The sequence below is a fragment of the Podarcis bocagei genome (genome assembly GCF_964188305.1).
Source record: "Podarcis bocagei genome assembly, chromosome: 7".
Lineage (NCBI taxonomy): Eukaryota > Metazoa > Chordata > Lepidosauria > Squamata > Lacertidae > Podarcis > Podarcis bocagei.
In genome coordinates this window covers 32459299-32478147 of record NC_138132.1, presented here as the reverse complement: position 1 = coordinate 32478147, position 18849 = coordinate 32459299, and the positions used below count along the sequence as shown (strand labels likewise).

Sequence of the window (18849 nt, the reverse complement as noted above, 5' to 3'; positions counted from 1 at the left end):
CTCTGTTCCTCTCACCTCCACAGTGTGGTCACAAGAAGAAGATTGGAAGGATCCACTTCCTGTTTTAAGACAACCAGCATTTTTGGTTTTGTTCAAATTGGGTGAAACTCTGGTTAGTTGAAACTCTGGCTGGTAACAGGAGATGGGATCATAAACCATGGTATGACCTAGCTTGTTTCTACAAACCAGAGTTTAAACCAACCAGTTTTTCCACACTTTGAACATCAGAAGTCTCATAGTCAGGATGGCTATATTTTGTGTCCTGCTTCTGGGCTTTCCATAGGCGTCTAGCCAGCCAGTGTGAGGATTGGATTTTGGGCTAGATGGTCTTCTAGCCTGATCCAGCAGGGCTCTGCTTGTAGTCAAATACTGAGATAAAATGTTGCTGGCGAAGGGGGAGAGGCATATCTTTCTTCCTTTGTGCCCACTCAAGGAATTTCCTTTTTTTAAAATTGGGTTTTATACACAAGAATAATGTTATACAAATAAGTATACCAAGTTTTCTCATGTCATATGTATATCACAAAAATAGCATAAGAAATGTGGGAAAATACCTACAACATATGTTTCAATATTAGTGGTCAATGTGTGGGTTCTTGGTTATGAATTGGTTTAAACAATTAGGAAGGAGGAGGAGGAGGAAGAGGGGGACGGGAGTGGTGGGTATGGTGGTGTGCTTATGCTTCTATTATTCTACTTAGTGTTTTCCTTTTTGGGAAGTGACTCAATATTTTTTTTAAAATTTTTTTTTTTAAAAAAATTTTATTGGGTTTTCCGCTTTTATAAAGACAATACAAACACAACAATAACACAAGACACAAACATGTATAGGTTCAGCAGATCCTCTTCTCATAACCTTGTTCCCTGGCTTCCCCCCACCCCCCCCTCGTGCATCCCAATTCCCAAGATTATATCAGCAAGTTGGCATTTCTCCTCTTAACCATCTTATTCATTTTGTTGCCTCTTTTCTAATAAAAAATAATTGATTTTCCTAAGTTGGACTTAAGTTCTCTTCCATCGATTTTTCATTTTGTCTTGAATAAAAGTCATATTAACCAAACATGAAAGTCTTAAGAGTTTTTAAGAATCTCCTCTTCCCTCCATCCCATCCCCGGTTTTTGTCCCTTCCCAATAAAAATCCAAAGTCAAGATTCTCAGCCTGGGTTCCTCACGTCCGAGGCTTTCAAGTCCCTTTCAGTCCCTCTCCGCCGGTCTCGCTGGTTGTCCTTTATGTCAATCATCGAGTCTGGAAAAAGATCTTTCACCATCAAAACATATTCTCTTCCCACAAGGAGTTTTGAAAGCAACTGCTGGAGTATTTCCACAAAGCCTGTATCCTCAAAGTCAAAGTCCAAAAGGAGGCCCCAATCATATTTCTTTAGTTTAAGTTCCTGTACATATTGTCCCAGAACCTCCTCCTTCTTCTTCTGCATCTTTCGCAGACTTGTGGTAGATGTGTTCCCAGAGTCTCCTTGCTTGTGTTCCACAGATGTCAGCTTTTGATTGTTGCTTCCCAAGGTTACTTTCTCTTTTTCTTGTTTAGTCTCTTCCACCTCTGTAGACATTGTTTCCCATTCAGCTGTGGATTCTTTCTCATTCAGGTCCTCAATACAAACAGCAGAGTTGCCTGTTCCCAAGGTCATAATGTTGAGTTGTTTATTCATGGCTGAGCTCTGCTCTTGTAAGGTTCCCACCAATTGAAACATCCTTTCGATTTCCACTAGTAACTTTCCATCCACAGCCATTGTATCCATTGTAGTTTCACAGAATTCCCCCTAGAGGGAATCTGGTTACTTATTAGTCTTTTCTCCAACAGTCCTTTAGCTTGTTATTGTTACTTTGTTTCCAACAATTTTAACTCAATTATAACTCATCTTAATCCAGAGGGATCTTAAATAGTGATTTTTCCGCTTTTAAACTGCCCGTTTGACAGCTTTGACAGCTGTCAAACTCCGCAGCTCTTACGCAGGCACAAAGGCAGGACGTTCCCGAGCCCGGGACGGGGGGTTGTTCAAAACATAAAGAGGGTCTCCAAAACTCCACTCTCCAGCACAAAATTTCCTTTAACTAAATCTTGAAAGTTAGTGTCCTTTTTAACTCACCCCACCAAGGGTAGGCTCTCCAGCTTAGCTCTTATGTCGTTGCTTAGATCGTCTGCAGGGGGGGGGGCGGACTTCCTTTTAGCACACCCCCCGGTCGTCTCCAATTCAGGGAAGAATTTTTAAAGTCCCAATCCGTCTTACTCACGGGTAATTCTTTCAGTCCAAATTTTCAAGGAAGCAAGTCAGCGCTCTTCAGCCATGGCACACGGCTTCGCTCCGCTGGGGTAGCGGTTTACTCTCAGCACCACGCCACTCTCCGTATCCTCTCCGTAGCCTTTAAAAAGGCTCTTCGTGAATCGGGGAGGGCGCTTAAGGTGCCCACCGAGTCACCAGGTCCTCAGGCATCCGCGCCTGAGGTTTTTGAGGGTCCCCGCGTCGCCGTCGCGGCAGGACCCGTCCCCAGCGGAGCCGATTCCCTCCGGAGCTCGGAGGGAATCCGCCATTAGCTGTTCGCGCCAACCCGGAAGTCCGGGAAGTGACTCAATAAAGCCATACCTTCACACCTGGGCAATGGGTGGTCCCAGTTTCTATTGGTTCCATGTTGACAGGTCAATACCGGGTGGCCAATGAGCTGATAGCCAGGGAGACATTCAAAGGAGATGGACTGGCCCACACTGTAACCGGCTCCTCTCACAATGCCATTGGCAAAGGGCTCGGGGTCAGGACATTCCTGTAGCTCATAAGCTGGAAATCAAATGAGACAAGAGGTGCCATATTTTAAGTTAAGCATTTATTAGCATGGCTTCATAAGAGGCATCCGGGGCACAAGCAACTCTGGGACACACAGTCTATTTCACGGAGTCTCTGGTGTCAGGGATGCTGAAGGACCATCTTCCGCTTACAATGGCTCTGTAGTTCACTAAGATCACTAGAAGAAACCTTGCTAATAATGCAGTGAACGGTTGAGTGTGTCTGAAGACAGTAAGTCATCCATTGTAGCATGTACCCTCTGAATGCCTTCCTCACCCCACTGTCCCATCCCACTCCTGGCATTCCCCTGGAATGTCCTTTATTGAAGACTTGCCTAAACTGAGCTGGGATGGAGGACTTACAGCAGTATATCTCTGGTGAGCTTGGATGGGGGACATCAGTTGGCATAGCCCTGGTTGAATAGCTGGTTCAGTGGAAGATCCACTTATTACAAACTCCACTCATCCTGGAAGATCCTAGGTTTGGACTGCAACCTACGGTAAGTCCCTTTTCAAGACCCACCTTTTATCTTTGGTTTAAATCCCCTGGCCTTACTCCCAATCAAATCCATGCTTTAGGGCATATAACTGCATAGGCTCACATATATCTCCCCCTTATTATCTTTCCCCCTTCCTCTCTACTCCCCTGTTTTCTCTCCCAGTGTCAAAAAATTAGTTTGCAGTCTCTGGGGTGTGCGTGGGCTTCTGTTTGGGGTAGTGGCTCTTTAGAAAAGAGCAACAATAATTCTAAAAACTTGTAGACAGACACCAAAGCTTTCTGTGCTTCTAATTAGAACCAGAATAAGAGCGGCAGGAAAAAGCCTGGACAAAAGACCAGTGGGACAGAGTATTCCTCTGATGCAACAATTATGAGGTCTCCAAGCATCTAAGAAATTCAGGTCAGGTTGAAACCCCAGGCAGAGTGCAGAAGCCCTCCAGGAAAACACATTGTGAATTAACTTGTCTGTGTCAGCAGGGTGAACAGGCCCTGGCTATTAGGATTATGCCAGGCTACTGTGTAACCCTTTTATAGTTGCTTGGATTAAAGCCTCGAGATATGACTTCAAAATTAGAGAAGTGGCTCTCGCATTCTGAGCACTCTTTCCAGGAGCCTCAAGGGCAATCTGGCTACATCATGCACAGCTTCATTGGCTCCCTCCTCCTTACCTTGGTATTCTACCTTAAAGCCAGGCTTGTTCTGTGAGTGGTCGCTGTGGAAATACATGGTGGTTTCATGGGATGTGGAAAGGAGGGAGCCTGGGAGGTCACTCCCGCTAAACCGGCTGATGATGTTGCTGGTGTCATACGGCCCATTACGGATTTCAACGAAGTCATGGTTAGGCTCAGTGGAAAAGTTCAAAAATTGGAGGTGGGCACCTGTATGGCAAGGGGAAAGAGGGAGAAAGGAGGTATATTCCAGGGTCCCAGCCAGAAAGTGGACTGTGGCTCAACTAGGAGTGCAGGCCACTCTCATGTTCACATGTGCCTAACTTTAAGATCATTTCCACATTAATTTGCAATGGTTATTTTTAAAATATGCAAAAAAATCACATTTAAATACTTATTTTCAAGTGCCTCTCAATACACATTTTTAATGTACTTTTTTTGAAATGAGGACTGTGTCATAACATTCAGAAAAGTAACAAAAATTCAACAGATAGCGATGTCCAGATCTGCATGTTAGTATGGGAAGTGCAGTTTAGATCAGCTCACTTTGGAAAGATTTGCAAAGATCAAATTCCTCAACTATCCCTGGGCTCGACAAAGGCTTTTAAGGTTGGCTGCAATCCCCAAAACATACCCAGCTCCTTCAACAGTTCCTTATAAGGTTTGGTTTCCAGACCCTTAGTCATATTGGTTGCCTTCCTCTGCACACATTCCAACTTGTCAATATCCTTTCTTAAATTGTGGTGCCCAGAACTGGACACAGTAGTCCAGGTGTGGTCTGACCAAGGCAGAATAGAGTGGTACTATTACTTCCCTTGAACCAGACACTATACTTCTGTTGATGCAGCCTAGAATAGCATTAGCGCTTTTTTGCTGCTGCATCACACTATTGACTCATGTTAAGCTTGTGGTCCACCAAGACCCCTAGATCCTTTTCACATGTACTAGTGGCAAGCCAGGTGTCCCCCATCTTATATTTGTGCAGCTGCTTCCTCCTGCCTAACTGCAGAACCTTACATTTGTCCCTATTGAAATTCATTTTGTTAGCTTGTGCCCAGTTCTCCAATCTGTTAAAGTCATTTTGAATCCTGATTCTGTCTTCTGCAGCATAAGCTACCCCTCCCAGATTGGTGTCATCTGCAAATGTGATGAGCGTAATGGAAGCACAGTTAAAAATATGGGCACATATATTTGGCACAAGTCCAAAAGGTTTATGGTTAAAAGAGTGAAAGGGGAAGCACTGTCAGAGAACATTATCATCTTGGATCCTGGGAACCAGATGTTTCTGGAGAGGCTGCCTCTCTGATGATTGCTCTCCCTCAAGTATGGGCAGTCTGTCATTGAGGGAAGCCACTAGACCAGGAAGCCACTTGGCCAAACTTGGCCCTCCAGCTGTTTTTGGACTACAACTCCCATCATCCCTAGCTAAAAGGACCCTGTAGTCAGGGATAATGGGGACTGTAGTCCCAAAACAGCTGGAGACCCAAGTTTGGCCAACACTGCACTAGACTCTTACTTTGAACTTCCATATTCTTTTCCTGCTTCCTATCTTTTGCATACTTTGAATAAAGATTACTGGAGTTTCCTCAGCATTTGGAGTTGGGTCCAGGGATGCGCAATCCCTTTTGGTGCTCATATTGTAGATAGCTAATTATAAGAAACTTTTGCATCCAACTAAAAATGTTCTTATTTTTACCACAATTTGTCACCTACTCACTCCTATTACACATGTGCACCTCTTTACCCTGGCCTTTTGACAGCAGAGATATATGCTTCGGACACTACCTTTATTCTCTTCCTTTTAATTGTAGTTTTGGTGTTGTATTAACTATTGGTTTTATTTTATTTTAAATTGTACCATGGTTTCCTTGCAACCTGCCCTGGGACCTTACGGTAAATGACAGGCACAAAATCCAAAGAATAAAATAAACAAGTAAACAGACACATAAAAAATACAACATTCATTAAAAAATGGTTAAGTTTAGCCAAATTTGGCTAACTGATCATGAGTTTTTTGTTTTGTTTCTAAAAAGTTGATTTATATGGGACAAAGGCATGCCCTGCCCTTAGAGCGGATTTGATTTTCTCTAGCTTCAGAGATCATGACATGTAAAGGATAGCATGTAATAGCCACTATATTTTTAAAAGAAACTATGAGGAAGGGGGGACAGTTTCTAAGAATGAGGTGGGGGGGGGGTTAAAGCAGCCTTCATCAACCTGGTTTCCCCAACTGTTTTAGACTACAGAGCCTATCAGCAAGCACAGTGCTGGCTGAGGCTGATGGCAGCTGTAGTCCAAAACATCTGGGGGAAACCAGTCTGGCAAAGGTTGGGTTTAAGCCATCAAGTTCTACATAATGCAGAAGAAAGAAGGTAGAGGAGTCCTGAGGTGATATAATGGACTGCACCATGTCAAACCACTGGTGGAGAATTCCATTTCTGGATGCTTCTCTGCATAAGAAAATTCAATAGATTCAGACAGGGCAGGCTGGGTTAGAATTGTTAGAATGATTTCTCCATACCATCATGATTTTCTTCTATTATTTAATTTATACATTTTTTAATTGCACAGCGGTTGCTTGCACAGGGTTTTTATATAAAGGGATGAGCATTTTAAAATGGCACCCCCAACTTGCTGTCTTAAGTGGTACAACCCATTCTACAACTTCAGACTATGGCTTATCTCCCCTTACTTTCTTCTGCTTTTTCCAGGCATGGCCTGTGTTTGAAAGCTCCATGTCTGAGCACCCCCCGTTGTTGTTTTTTGCTCCAGAGTTTTCCCCATTAAAACCCATAGACATTTGCTCTGATTGAGTGCAAATCCCCCCCCACACAAAACCCTCAGTCATGGCACTTTTAAGCAGGGACCTGTGCCTGAAAAGAGTGGTGGAAAAGGTCAGCTTGGATAAGCCCTGCGTAGACAAGACCTAAACTTGTTCAACCTGAGGTCAGCCTAACAACAGTAAGTGCAAATAGATTTATTCATTAGGCTTTTGATGAGATGGGAACAGCACAGGGCACTCTCTTACCAAACCCCACCGGAAGGGATATCCTCCACGTACAGTCGCTGTTGCTAGGATAGTTTCCTGGGAAGCCGGGACTCAGAATTACACCTTCCATCTCTTCCATGGTCCCACCACACTGAGCTGTTAGATAAGCAAGAAGAAGGTGGCCAGGAACAAATATCTGCGTTTTGGAAAGCTGTTTATCTGTTTGCAAAACCCTTGGAAACATCTTAAGACATTGTAACACAATTTTGCTTGATGATTCCTGAGATCAAGGAGCAGGTTTTCATATATTTTTGGGTACTACTGGATTCCATTTGGAATCAAGATGGTAGACTGAACCTTTTAAAACAGCACTGATTTTAACCACCAATTCCAAAACTACACCATTTAGTTTCTTGGAATCCCCAGCAACACCAGGCACAAGGCTGCCAGTTAAAAATAATCCTATTGCAATATTGTTTGCCCTTTATCCTGAGGACACAGGCAAAGGGACCCCAGCTCAGCAGTGAAACACGTGCTTTGTGTGAAGAATGTCTCAGGATCAATCCCCAACATCTCCATTTCACATTATTTTCTTCTTCACCTTACTTCAGATTACTGAAAATCCAGCCCTCTGAGAGAATATATGGCATAATGCCCCTACCCTCCCAATTTGACCACTCATTTTTGGGAGGTGGCTAGTTTTGGGAGATTTAGCTCCACCACCATAACCCTTCTCACCTGAACTGCAAAGTCCAGTTTTCATCTCCCAAACCTAAATTCAGGGCTCTCTCTGTTCCTAATTCCTCTATATTCATTCACCTATGAAAGTCTCCGCAAATCCTCTTGGGTCCCCCCCTTGCACAGTCTAAAATAGAACATGGAGGCCTGTGCTTTTAATCTATGCTGACACTGACAACACAGATTTCCCTCCATTTAATGGCTCATTATATGTATTTTTTTTCTGCTGACTTTGCTAGTCTCTAACTCCCCACCCTCTTGATGTCTACTTAAATGGAACTCCTCCTCAATTATTAAAAAAGGATAACATCTGGATTAAAGAAGAAGAAGAAGAAACAGCCAGTCAAGCTTGTAGGGACTCATGAACATTTCTCCAAAGCTTGATCGCTTCTGCCTTTCTAAGTGTGGCATAAAAAATATTTGAAAAATCTCCAATCTAGTTTCTCTGCTATGAAATGGTGTGCGCTTTTGTGTGTGTAGCTGTCAAAGGCAATTTCTCATTCGGGATCTGCAGCTAACAGATTGAGATTCAAATGCATATTTATGCACCAAATTAAGCATCCTGATTTTCAAAAGGAGCAATGAAAGACAAACTCTCGTGGGAAAATGGGCTTCTGATTTCAGCTGTTATAAAGCTGAATTGCCTAACTCAATTACATTGCAGACCAATATTCTAGTTTGCAATATTGGTTTGCAGACCACCGGACCTTCTTACATTGTGGTTTTGCAAATGGGCACCTACTTATCAGGTTTTTGGGTTAAAACTCTGCTCCTTCTGCACCCCAGTGCAGCTGTGCTGAAAGGGAAGGTTGAATGGGGAAAAGAGCTTATAACCCTTTATTCTCCCCAGTGGTCCTGAGAAAACCATTCATCTGAAGCTGCTATTTACATTGGGAGGAAATCCTGCATTCAGCCTGCGAAGTGCTGTGGAAAAGGCTTTGCAAGTGTCCGCCAGCTGATTGGTGGTGCCTACAAACGATATTTCAGCCCAGACCTGTGATATATGATGTCAGGCATAGAGCAGTGTGTGTTGCTTGGCCAAAACAGGGAGGCCTGGTGAGCCTAATTGGGCCAGAGGTCCCCCAACACTATAACAGAAGCAACAAACAGAACAGCTTATCAGCTCAGGTTCCCCCAAGGGATTCCTTAAGTAAGCATCACCAAGCTCCCTTTAAATGAAATAAAAACAAACAGTAAATAGTAAATAGTGAGGAGGCTACAAGGGTGTCCCTCTAGGATGTCACGGTCTTGAAATAAATTTCATGGTGGACTTTTCCTACCGATGCAAAGTGGAGGAGGGTAGTTCCAGCGCCGGACAGTCCCTGGCATGCAGGAAATGTGAGAATGTCCCTGAATCAAGGAAGGAAAACAGACTATGAGATGGTGGGATAGAGGAAGAACTGGAAAAAAGTCCTAATGAGAAGTGAGAATACCAAAGCAAGTTTATATTTTGCACCACCGAAACAAAAAAGATATATACACAGACTTGAATCCTAAATTAAGTTAATTTACATGAAGTTTTTTAAAAAATCACATATTTATAAATTGTACAAAACCACAGTAAAGACCAAAACAGTATATAAACATAAATGCATTAAACAGCTAAAAGGGTGGTTAAATAATCTAGATCGATTTCTTTCTCAAAAATAAAATTTAGTTGTCAGATTAATCTGCAATTTCCTAATCTGTGTCATATAATCTATCACATAAAAACATAAGAATGGCCTGCTGGCTCATCTAGTCCAACATCCCATTCTCACAACAGCCAGCCAGATGCCTGTGGGTAGCCCTCAAACAGGAACCGAGTGCAAACAGGACCTGAGCATGTTGCCTCTGTTAGTGGAGGTGGAACATAACCATTGTGGCTAGTAGCCATTGATAACCTTGCCATCCATGAATTGGTCTAATCATCTTTTAAAGCCATCTAGGTTGGTGGCCGTCACTGCTACCTGTAGGCATGAATTCCACAGTTTAACTATGCACTGAATGAGAAAGTCAGCTCTCAGGTATGGAAGCTGATCTGAGGAACAAGTTACATATGTTTACTAGAAGATCAGCAATTTCACATTTGAGTTGTCTGAGAACTCTCAGGTGGATGCCATCCAGACCCAGGAATTTGTCAGTTTTTGTTTTGTCTATTAGGCCTAGAACTTCATCACTCCTCCTTAGACCCTCCAAATCCTTCTTAAAGTATTGTGTTACTTAAACCCATCTATTCATTGACTCACCATATATTTCACGGTCTTTATGGAACACTGCTAATTTCATTGTAGTTCATTATATTCGGCTTTTTCCAGATTTGCCCTACATCAAATCCACCCATTGGTTTATGGGTACTTTCCCATGATCTGGCATATAAAACTCTGCCCATAGTTATAGTATATAATGTTTGAGTGAAATATATTGTCTTAATCTCAAGAGGTACATCACAGCATCTAATGGAACGTTAGATTGGAATATTTATTTAATCAAGCTGATTACTGCAGCCCAGGACACTCATGCTTTATAACATTCAAACCAAAGCTGAGGTCACTTCATATAAGAATTTGCAATGCTCAAATGCCTTAACCATCCTGTTTTCCCCTGAATCTGTCACATCACAGATCCCTGGGTATCTCTTTCAGTCAGCTCTGTCAACTCACACATGGGCAGCTCACATATCCACAGTTTTCACTGCAAAGTGAAACACTTCACAGATTCAATAACACTCAGTACCTGGAGTGCATAGCCTGGCTCACACTGAAAGGAGACAACATCATTCACCAAGTATCGCTCCCCGATCTTCAGACCACTGCTGGGGACAGTGGGTTCTGGGCAGCTGGAGAGGCCTACAGCTGCAAGAAAGCAAGAAGAGGTGAATGGGGGTGGCTGGTGTGTGTGTGTGTGTGTGTGTGTGTGTGTGTGTACAAATCAGGATGTAGATTGGGGCAGGGTGGGGAACCTCTGGCCTTATCAGTCCCAGCATGAGTCTCAATTTGGCCCATGAGGCCATTTCCCCTAAATCACACCAACCTGACAACAGAGACCTAGCTGCCACTGAAGAAAATGTGCTTTGCTTCATGCATTGGTCTGAGAAGTGCACATTTGACAGGTCTGCATTAAATCCACAAATTTCTCCTCCATCTCTTCTGGCACCCAGCTGATTAATCAGCTAAGTCTAGAGTGGTGCTGCTCCTAAGAACCTAAAAACTGGCAGCTGGATCAGGCCAGCAGCCCATCTAGTTCAGCATCCTGTTCTCACAGCAGCCAACCAGATGCCTGTGGGAAAGTTTCAAGCAGGACCCTGCAGCAGCTATTACATTTTACAAACTAGACACACTAACTGCATTGACGTGATAGCGTTGTGTCCAGTTTGGCCCTAAAAAGAACTCCCCCACCAGGTTTAAGTGAAGTGGGCCTCCAATTCTAAAGCACCACCAGATGTACTAAGCCTGTACACATTCCGTATGGAACTATGTGTATCATGTCTGCTGTTGATCCCTGTTTGGTGAATGAAAAGTAACAGAACGCTGCTCTCGTTTCTGAAAGTGACCTCTCCCTTGGGACTCCCTCCAGCGGTTGGCACTGGCACTTTACTTTTCAGCCACTATGACGGGCGCAGCAGGCCCAGTCCAGCTGCTCTGCTGTTCTCAGCCAGACGTTTGGCTGTGAAGGTAGCAGCTGAGTTGCAGGACTTAACGCCTTTGTGATCAATGGTGCATCAGCCAGGGAACTGGCAAGAGCTTTAAAGCCTTATAGAGTTGTGCTGTCTGCACCAGGTGATTTGTGCACCACTTGTTAGCTGCATTGTGCTGCTGGTTTGTGTTACATTTTTGGAATCTTGAAATTTTCCTGTTGACCACTTTGAAATCCATTTTCTTGCTAATTCTTTTGGATCAAGGGTGGTTTATGCATGCATTAAAACACATAAAGAAGCATGTGCATAAAACGCATTCCCTGCCATCTCCAGCTAACAAGCCACATCTCTCATTCCTGCCTGGAGCACCTCAAAAATAAACTATCGCAGGAATCAAAGAAGAATGCCCCCAATTTTAATTCAGAAATATTAGAACTTGGAATATCATCATTTTGGGGAAGGCTGCTAGCATTTTCACCATGCTCTTCATCTTGGCTACTGGCCTACCTTTCCATTTTATTTATGAAGGCTACTTTATTTCCTTTTTTTTAAAAAAATGTTCATTTTGGTAGCACATCAACGAAGGCTCAGTGGTTGAAATAGACTACTCTTATGCAGTGGCCATTCAAGTTCCCACCCAATGCTCTTCTCTGGTTTCTGAGGATTCCCCAGTCACCACCTGCATATCCCCCAGCCCCTTTCTTCAGTCATGAGATCTGGAAGCTTGGTTTTATTTAACTTTTATATAAATTATATAATTAACTGAAGTTTCAAATTATATTAAATTCCACATCGTATACCCTTTCTCGATCCTGTATTTGCATGATCACCGTGACAAAGTGTGCACAACCCTCGGAGTAATTGCTCTCACAACAGAAGCTACAACCTGGACATCTTGGGACAGCACCATCAAGAAGAATCCTTACTTTTGTACTCAAGGTGAAATCCTGCAGCAGAGACACTGATGTCGGAGTAGAAATGTAAATAGAGTTGGTTGGAGGTGCTGTTCAGCAGTGCAGGGACTGTGGTTCCTAGGGGAGAAACACATGCACACAAGAAGCAGAGACATTACCAGGGTGCTTCAGAAATGTTGGAGAGGATCTGGACCATTTCCGGCGCCACTCACCATATCTGGGGAGGTGTCCTCCCTCCACACCTTCTAGCCACCCCTAAACCCTGGAAAGTAAGACTAGAAGAGGGGATTTGGCTGTGGTAGTGGGGTCCCATCTAGCATAGGAGGCAGGCAGGTCTTTTGTGCATTGGGAAGAGACAAATCTGTCATTTCTGGTTTCTCTCCGTTTCTCATTATTTCCAATCTTAGCTTCAGTTTGCCACAATTTTGCACCAGTTTGCAATTCTCTTTTCATGGTCCTCACACCAGTAGCATTTTAGTGCACATTCTCTGAAAAGACTTGCAATTTTGCCCAATACAGTTTTTCAAGCAACTTCCCTGAATATTAGGCATTTTGTATTTTGTTTTCACTAATACAGTGGTTCCTCGCAAGACGAAATTAATCCGTTCTGTGAGCCTCTTCATCTAGCGGTTTTTTCGTCTTGCGAAGCAACCCTATTAGCGGCTTAGCGGATTAGCGCTATTAGCGGTTTAGCGGCTATTAAAGGCTTAGCGGATTAGCGGCTAAAAGGCTATTAGCGGCTATTAAAGGCTTAACGGATTAGAAAAAGGGGGGGGAAGCGAAAAAAATCGGAACACTTGCAAGACGTTTTCGTCTTGCAAAGCAAGCCCATAGGGAAAATCGTCTTGCGAAGCAGCTCAAAAACGGAAAACCCTTTCGTCTAGCGGGTTTTCCGTCTTGCGAGGCATTCGTCTTGCGGGGCACCACTGTATATGCATTTCTAGCCATATACTGTGTGTGTGTGTTTCCATATACTGTGTGTGTGTGTGTGTGTGTGTGTGTGTGTGCACAAACACACACACGCCTTTTTGTACCATGTTTCGGTTGGTTGGCTGGTTGGTTGGAGAACTGCATTGCAAAATTCAGAGAAGTGCAAATTTTGATGGCTAGCTACATTACAGTTTGTGTTTTGTTTCGGGAAGTGCAAATTATGTAGGCTCACCTTAAAAAGTGAACTGAACCAAATTTCTCCAACATCCCTAATGTGCACACACAATTATAAAGGTGTGAGCATCCTGAAGGTTAGCGCCTTCAACAGCTCATTACTGAGCCAGTAAAACAATCATTTCACACAACCAGCAGATGTCCCCATAATAGATCTGTATTAAAAGGATGAAGAATGAATTAGACTTAGGGGGCTGCTCTGCACACCCCCTTCTATCCCATTGGTCTTGGAGAACTGCAGGGCAAAGCCTGACTCTTATCTGAGAACACATCAGAGATTGCATCTGTGTGTCTGAGAAGGCAGCCTTTAACTTTGGCAGCATGGTTCATTTTTGATCAAGCTCCACAGAGGCCAGCAGAGGGATACTCAGAAATGTAGTTTTCAAAGCGCAGAGACACATTTCTCATCACAGAAAGCATTATCCGGTTGGACTAACAGATAGAGAAAAGGATTTGGAGATGAGAAGTTACGGGGGGGGGGAGTCACAGAGGACCCCTCATGGCACTGTTCTCCCCTCTTTGCTGACTGAATAACAGCTTGGGGCCCTGAAATGAAAGGAATAAAGGCAGCTCTGGAGGGGAATGGATGCAACTCTGTGGAAAAATCGCTCAGAAAGCTTTGGCAAGAGACTCCAACTGTGGTTTAGGAATGCAAACGGATTCACTCTCAGCTTTGCTTCTTTGATGCACTTTCCTGTTTTGAAAAAATCCACTGCCCACTTAGTTTCTTACTCCACATAAGCACCATTCATGCATTACTGACATATACGACAACACAATGCTTTAAGCCCTACAACCAACATCACATCTGCATCCTCCAAGAACCATGTACTACATATGGATGCCTGCAAAACAACTTCAAGGCACAAACTCTTGATCATGTGCAATTGCCCCACACAACTGGGACACCCAGCTGTACAGGTGTCCTGATCATGTGGTGCCTCTATGTGCAAGCAAGAATTCACACAACCGGTACAAACAGCACACCATTGTTGAACGTGGCAGATGTGATGTTGGAAGTAGAGTGATATGTGTGACCCTGCTCTCAAGTGAACACGACACTGTCCTTCACCCAAGTAACGTTATTCACTGAAGTCAGGTAGGGAACAAGATGGGGAAGAGGCCCAAATATTAGCAAAACCGACCCCTTCAAAATAAGGGGTATTAAATTTGGAAATGTTGGCACTGCTCCAAGCCTAAACCAGACCACAGGATGCCATCTAGTTTGTGTTGGCCAGAGTAATGACAAAAAGGCTTCCCTTCTCAAGCAGCCATAAAGTTGGACTGGAATTTAATATTTGGAGTGAAATGTAGTATTTCCAAGTTTGTGCTTGCTTCTAACATGCAAAGCATGGGAGGGAGGAATTTGTTTGTGTATGTGGCGGTGGGGAAGCTGTGCATGGGGGTAAGAGTGTTCAACCTGTTCCCCGCCTTGTCTGTGCAATTGCTGCCTTGTACTATTGTCATTAATTAATAGATTATTATATTTGTTCATCCTTTTTTAACATAAATTATCTCAATGGTACCAAAGGGTTCAATAAATAGTGATAACAATAAACATACAAAAACAGCAGTAAAATTAGACCTAAACTGCTCACCCAAATATATATATTTATATATACATAGAAAAGGAACACATCCTAGCCACACCCCACTTAAAAGCATGAACACAAAAAGAGTTCACAGATGTAACTAGTTGCCCTCCCAATGCAGGACCAGTGGCCTGGGTGCCTTAAAAAAAAAGCATTTTTTACAAAAATCATGCTTCCCTATGTACAGAATCCCACAAGCAGAGAGCCACTAAAGAAAAGGCTTTTCTGTGCTTGACCATGGAAGCAAGTCTCAAAGCCCAGCTAGAGGAGAAGTTGCAATGGAGGGAAAACAGAATATTTCTGTCCTCTGTCTGTCTTGGATGTTCTTTCATTACTTTGGAGGAGACAAGCTTGGTGAATGGTTGACACTGGAGCTGCAAAGGCCAGACTTCCCCAACCTGATGCTCTCTAGATGTTCTGGACTGCAGTCAAGGTGGCTGGGGCTGCTGGGAGTTGTAGTCCAAAACATCTGGAAGGCACCAGGTTAGTGAAGGCTGCTGTAGCCCATTCTCTGTCTGCTTCAGAACTCACCTGAGAAGCTGCCCAGCATGGTGGCTGTGTTATCCCCACCATCAAAGACTTCTAGGGAATCCCAGTTCTGTTCTGTCACAAAACTGATCACTTGAATCTGGGAAGAGGGAGAGAGAAAAGAAAAGAACTGAAAAATTATGATACGGATTGCCTTTTAATTAGTAAACCAAATTTAATTTTGTAAAAAAAACCAAAACATTTGAGGTAGCCATTGGCATACTTTTCTGCTTACAGAGAATCCTTTCCATGTTGAACTATCTGTCAGGATCCTGATGGGCACTCTGAAGTGCATTGAAAAGCACTGCTGTCAAGCACAGCCTAGACTAGCAAGTGTACATTCTAGGGCACAGACTTGATTAGCATGTGGTCAATTGGGCTCCCCTGTTGCCACACCAAAGCTGGCAGCATGCTCTTAAGCAGGCCCCTGCAGTTGCCAGTGGTGTTTTTCTTTCAGGGAAGCTCGTCTGCCATTAGTGATGTTCTGTTTGAGGAAACCCTGTTAAATGCCCAAGATACCACAGGGTTCTCTGAAACACTTGCATGCTTCCTGTGTGCATCTGGCTGGCTACTGCAAGAATAGGATACTAGACATGCTCCCCTAGGAGCCTCGAGTGGTACAAGTCCAGGTTAATTTTCACCGCTTGATTCTGATGATAGTATACACCAGCCCCAACTTGGTCTCTCCCAGCCTTTCCTGGACATTCTCTAGGAAGTGCTTGATCCATGCTACAGCTGTGCAAAGTTCCTCCTCTTCTGCCAAATGCCACGGAGGGAAAAGGTGTGTGTCACAAGAGTGATAATAAACCATTATCTCTGACATTCTAGCTTGCTTATCCTGAATAACAACTTTGCAGGGACTTTAAAGCAAAAGCAAAAACATGAAAACCTTTAGAATCCATCTCACTGAAATGCTAATGACCTCCACCGAGTCTTTACCAATTGCTCCAGCCAAATCAGCATCTGCATAATTATCCCCCTAATAATAATTTCATGCATTACAGAAACAAGACTTGGGGGGTTTCCCTCTCACCATCCCGTCTGACCCCCAAAGCTCCCCTCCCCACACTGGAAGGGCACGAACATTGTAAGCTTCTAATTTGACGCTCATGTGCAGGATTTCACGAAGGATCAGCCTGTATTTTCTGCCAGGGATCTAAATTAATTCACCCAGGGAAGAGCTGCCTTTGGGATGAATAATTCATACCAGAAGTGCTAGTGAGCAGGATGATTACATAAAATCCTCACTGGCCTGACACTGCCTCTGTTGTGCTATCAAGAACGCTTTCATCTCCAATGCCTCCTCTTGTTTTGTCACCACTTAACCTATACCTGCGGTACAAAACAGGGGTTAACAGCTGTCTAAAGGGATGGGCACCGATGGAGCTGGGCCTCGTCCTAGACACTGGCTGCATGTTCTGTCAGTCTCCAAACCAGCACCCATTCAAAGCACAGAACAACCCTCTGCATTTGATGGCACTGGAGGTCTGCCAGCCCTAAACCAGAACATTTTACTGGTATATGGGAAGGGGGAGGTTGGTGGCCCTCACTGCCTCCTGTGGGAATGAAATCCATAGTTTAACCATGTGCTATGCCAAGAAGAACTTTCTTTTATCTGTTTTGAATCTTCCAACTTTCAGCTTCTTTGGTAGTCCATGGGTTCTAGTGTTATGAGAGGAGAAGAGACTTTTCTCTACTCACTTTCCCCATGCCATGCATAATTTTATAAACTTCTGTCATGTCGCTTCTTACCTGCCTATTCTCTGGGCGAGTGAAACTCAAAACATTCTGGGTCTCAGTTGCTCTCAACCTGACAAGGCTCATGAAGTCGAGCTGGATTCTAGCTTCTGCAGACTATTCCCCCCGTCCGATATCTCTATAGGCTCAGCTGCCATAAACATCTCGTAAGCTCACAAGCTATCAAGCAAGTGGTTTCAAAAGGAACAAATCCTTTCCCTTTCAGCTTTCAAACTTCTGTACTTCTTCCTATCTAGGGCACCCCCAAATATGCAGAAGCAACAGCTGCATTCTGGGGTGGCCCCATTTAGCTTCCAAAGCAATTTGACTTTGCTAGAAGAGGGTTTGATGATTGTGGAGGCTTTCGAACTTTCTACCTCTGAGGAGCACTTCAGCTAGGCAGCTGAAGGAGCCCTGCACAGAAGAAATGGATAGTTGAGCATATTCAAGAGTCCACACTCAGTTCACACAGAAGACTGGCTGGCCAGGACTGCTAGGACTCACTACTACCCTCTGTGAACTGTTTCCAAGAACACATTCAACATTCCCCTTTGGTTGCACATGGCAGAGGAGGATCAGCAGCAGTGATCGAGCGGTCTTTTAGGAGAGCGTATCTGTCACGACTGATCTGCTCATTTAGTAACCCTTAGTAAGCTTCTGAAAAACACTAGGTAGCTTTCTCCAGGAGAAAACCTGAAAATCGCTGCAGTGGTAGTGCGTGAAGTAGGAAGAGAGTTCTATTTTATGAATAAAGTCATGTTTTGCTTAAATGTTTCACTTTTCCCCAGGTCTTAACCATTTTCCCCAGATTGACCATTAAGCGAAATAAGCATGTGCTTAGGGCATCAAGGAAAGGGGGCCACCACAGAAATTTTCCATTGTCAGATTTTTAACATTAATCATCACAAATCGCTCAGCTGAATGTTCCCTTTCTCAGTTGAAAATCCCAACAGAACTACTATGCAACAAGGCAGGCTGGGTGCCTTATCTCTACTAAGTGTAGAAGCAGACATGTTACATAAGATTAGGTTTGAGGATCTGATCAAATACTTTGCAATTAGAAAAGGTAGGAGAAAAAAATTCAAATATAAATAAAGTGGACGTATACAAAAATAGACATTCCATTCCATCTTACTATAGGTTTTGTTTCATTTTCAAAAATAAAAGTTTATTTTACCATTTATTATTGTGGTGTCTATTTTTTTTTAAAAAAGAATTTGAATTATGGGGGCACCACAATCTTCTAAATTTTTAGGGCCTCTAAAGCTCTTAATCCAGCCCTGCTTTTTTTTTGCATATATTCCAAAAATCCATTAGCAGCTTCGCTGAGGATAATCTCAAAATTCTCCACTGCGTTTCAAACAAAAGGCACAAAGAAAAAGAAGTACTTCATTAGTGGATATTGCTCTCTCTTCTCCTCATTTTCTTTCCCTCCCTGCTTAAATTAATGAATGAATTATCACCTTTTGAAATTGCAAGTGCCAAATGCTTTGCAACTCCACCTCAACTGTTCCAACAGTTTTGCTCTGCTAAAGTGAGTATCCCCCCCACGTCTCTCTTTCCCCTTTACAATGCCTGTGGGAAATACTGATAACAATGCAAACAAGTCACAA

General features: G+C 43.4%; 1 protein-coding gene across 12 annotated transcripts in view; it reads right to left on the bottom strand.

Moving 5' to 3' along the window:
- CSMD2 (CUB and Sushi multiple domains 2) overlaps positions 1–18849 on the bottom strand; it is a 492033-nt gene that overhangs the window by 65487 nt on the left and 407697 nt on the right. For all 12 annotated transcript variants that reach the window (XM_081199993.1, XM_081199989.1, XM_081199994.1 and 9 more), the window contains 7 exons: positions 15503–15599; positions 12228–12332; positions 10401–10519; positions 8966–9035; positions 6987–7103; positions 3959–4168; positions 2598–2786 (listed from right to left, as the gene is read on the bottom strand). In XM_081199993.1, the coding sequence (XP_081056119.1) occupies positions 2598–2786; positions 3959–4168; positions 6987–7103; positions 8966–9035; positions 10401–10519; positions 12228–12332; positions 15503–15599 (907 nt within the window). The remainder of the gene's footprint in view (positions 1–2597; positions 2787–3958; positions 4169–6986; positions 7104–8965; positions 9036–10400; positions 10520–12227; positions 12333–15502; positions 15600–18849) is intronic.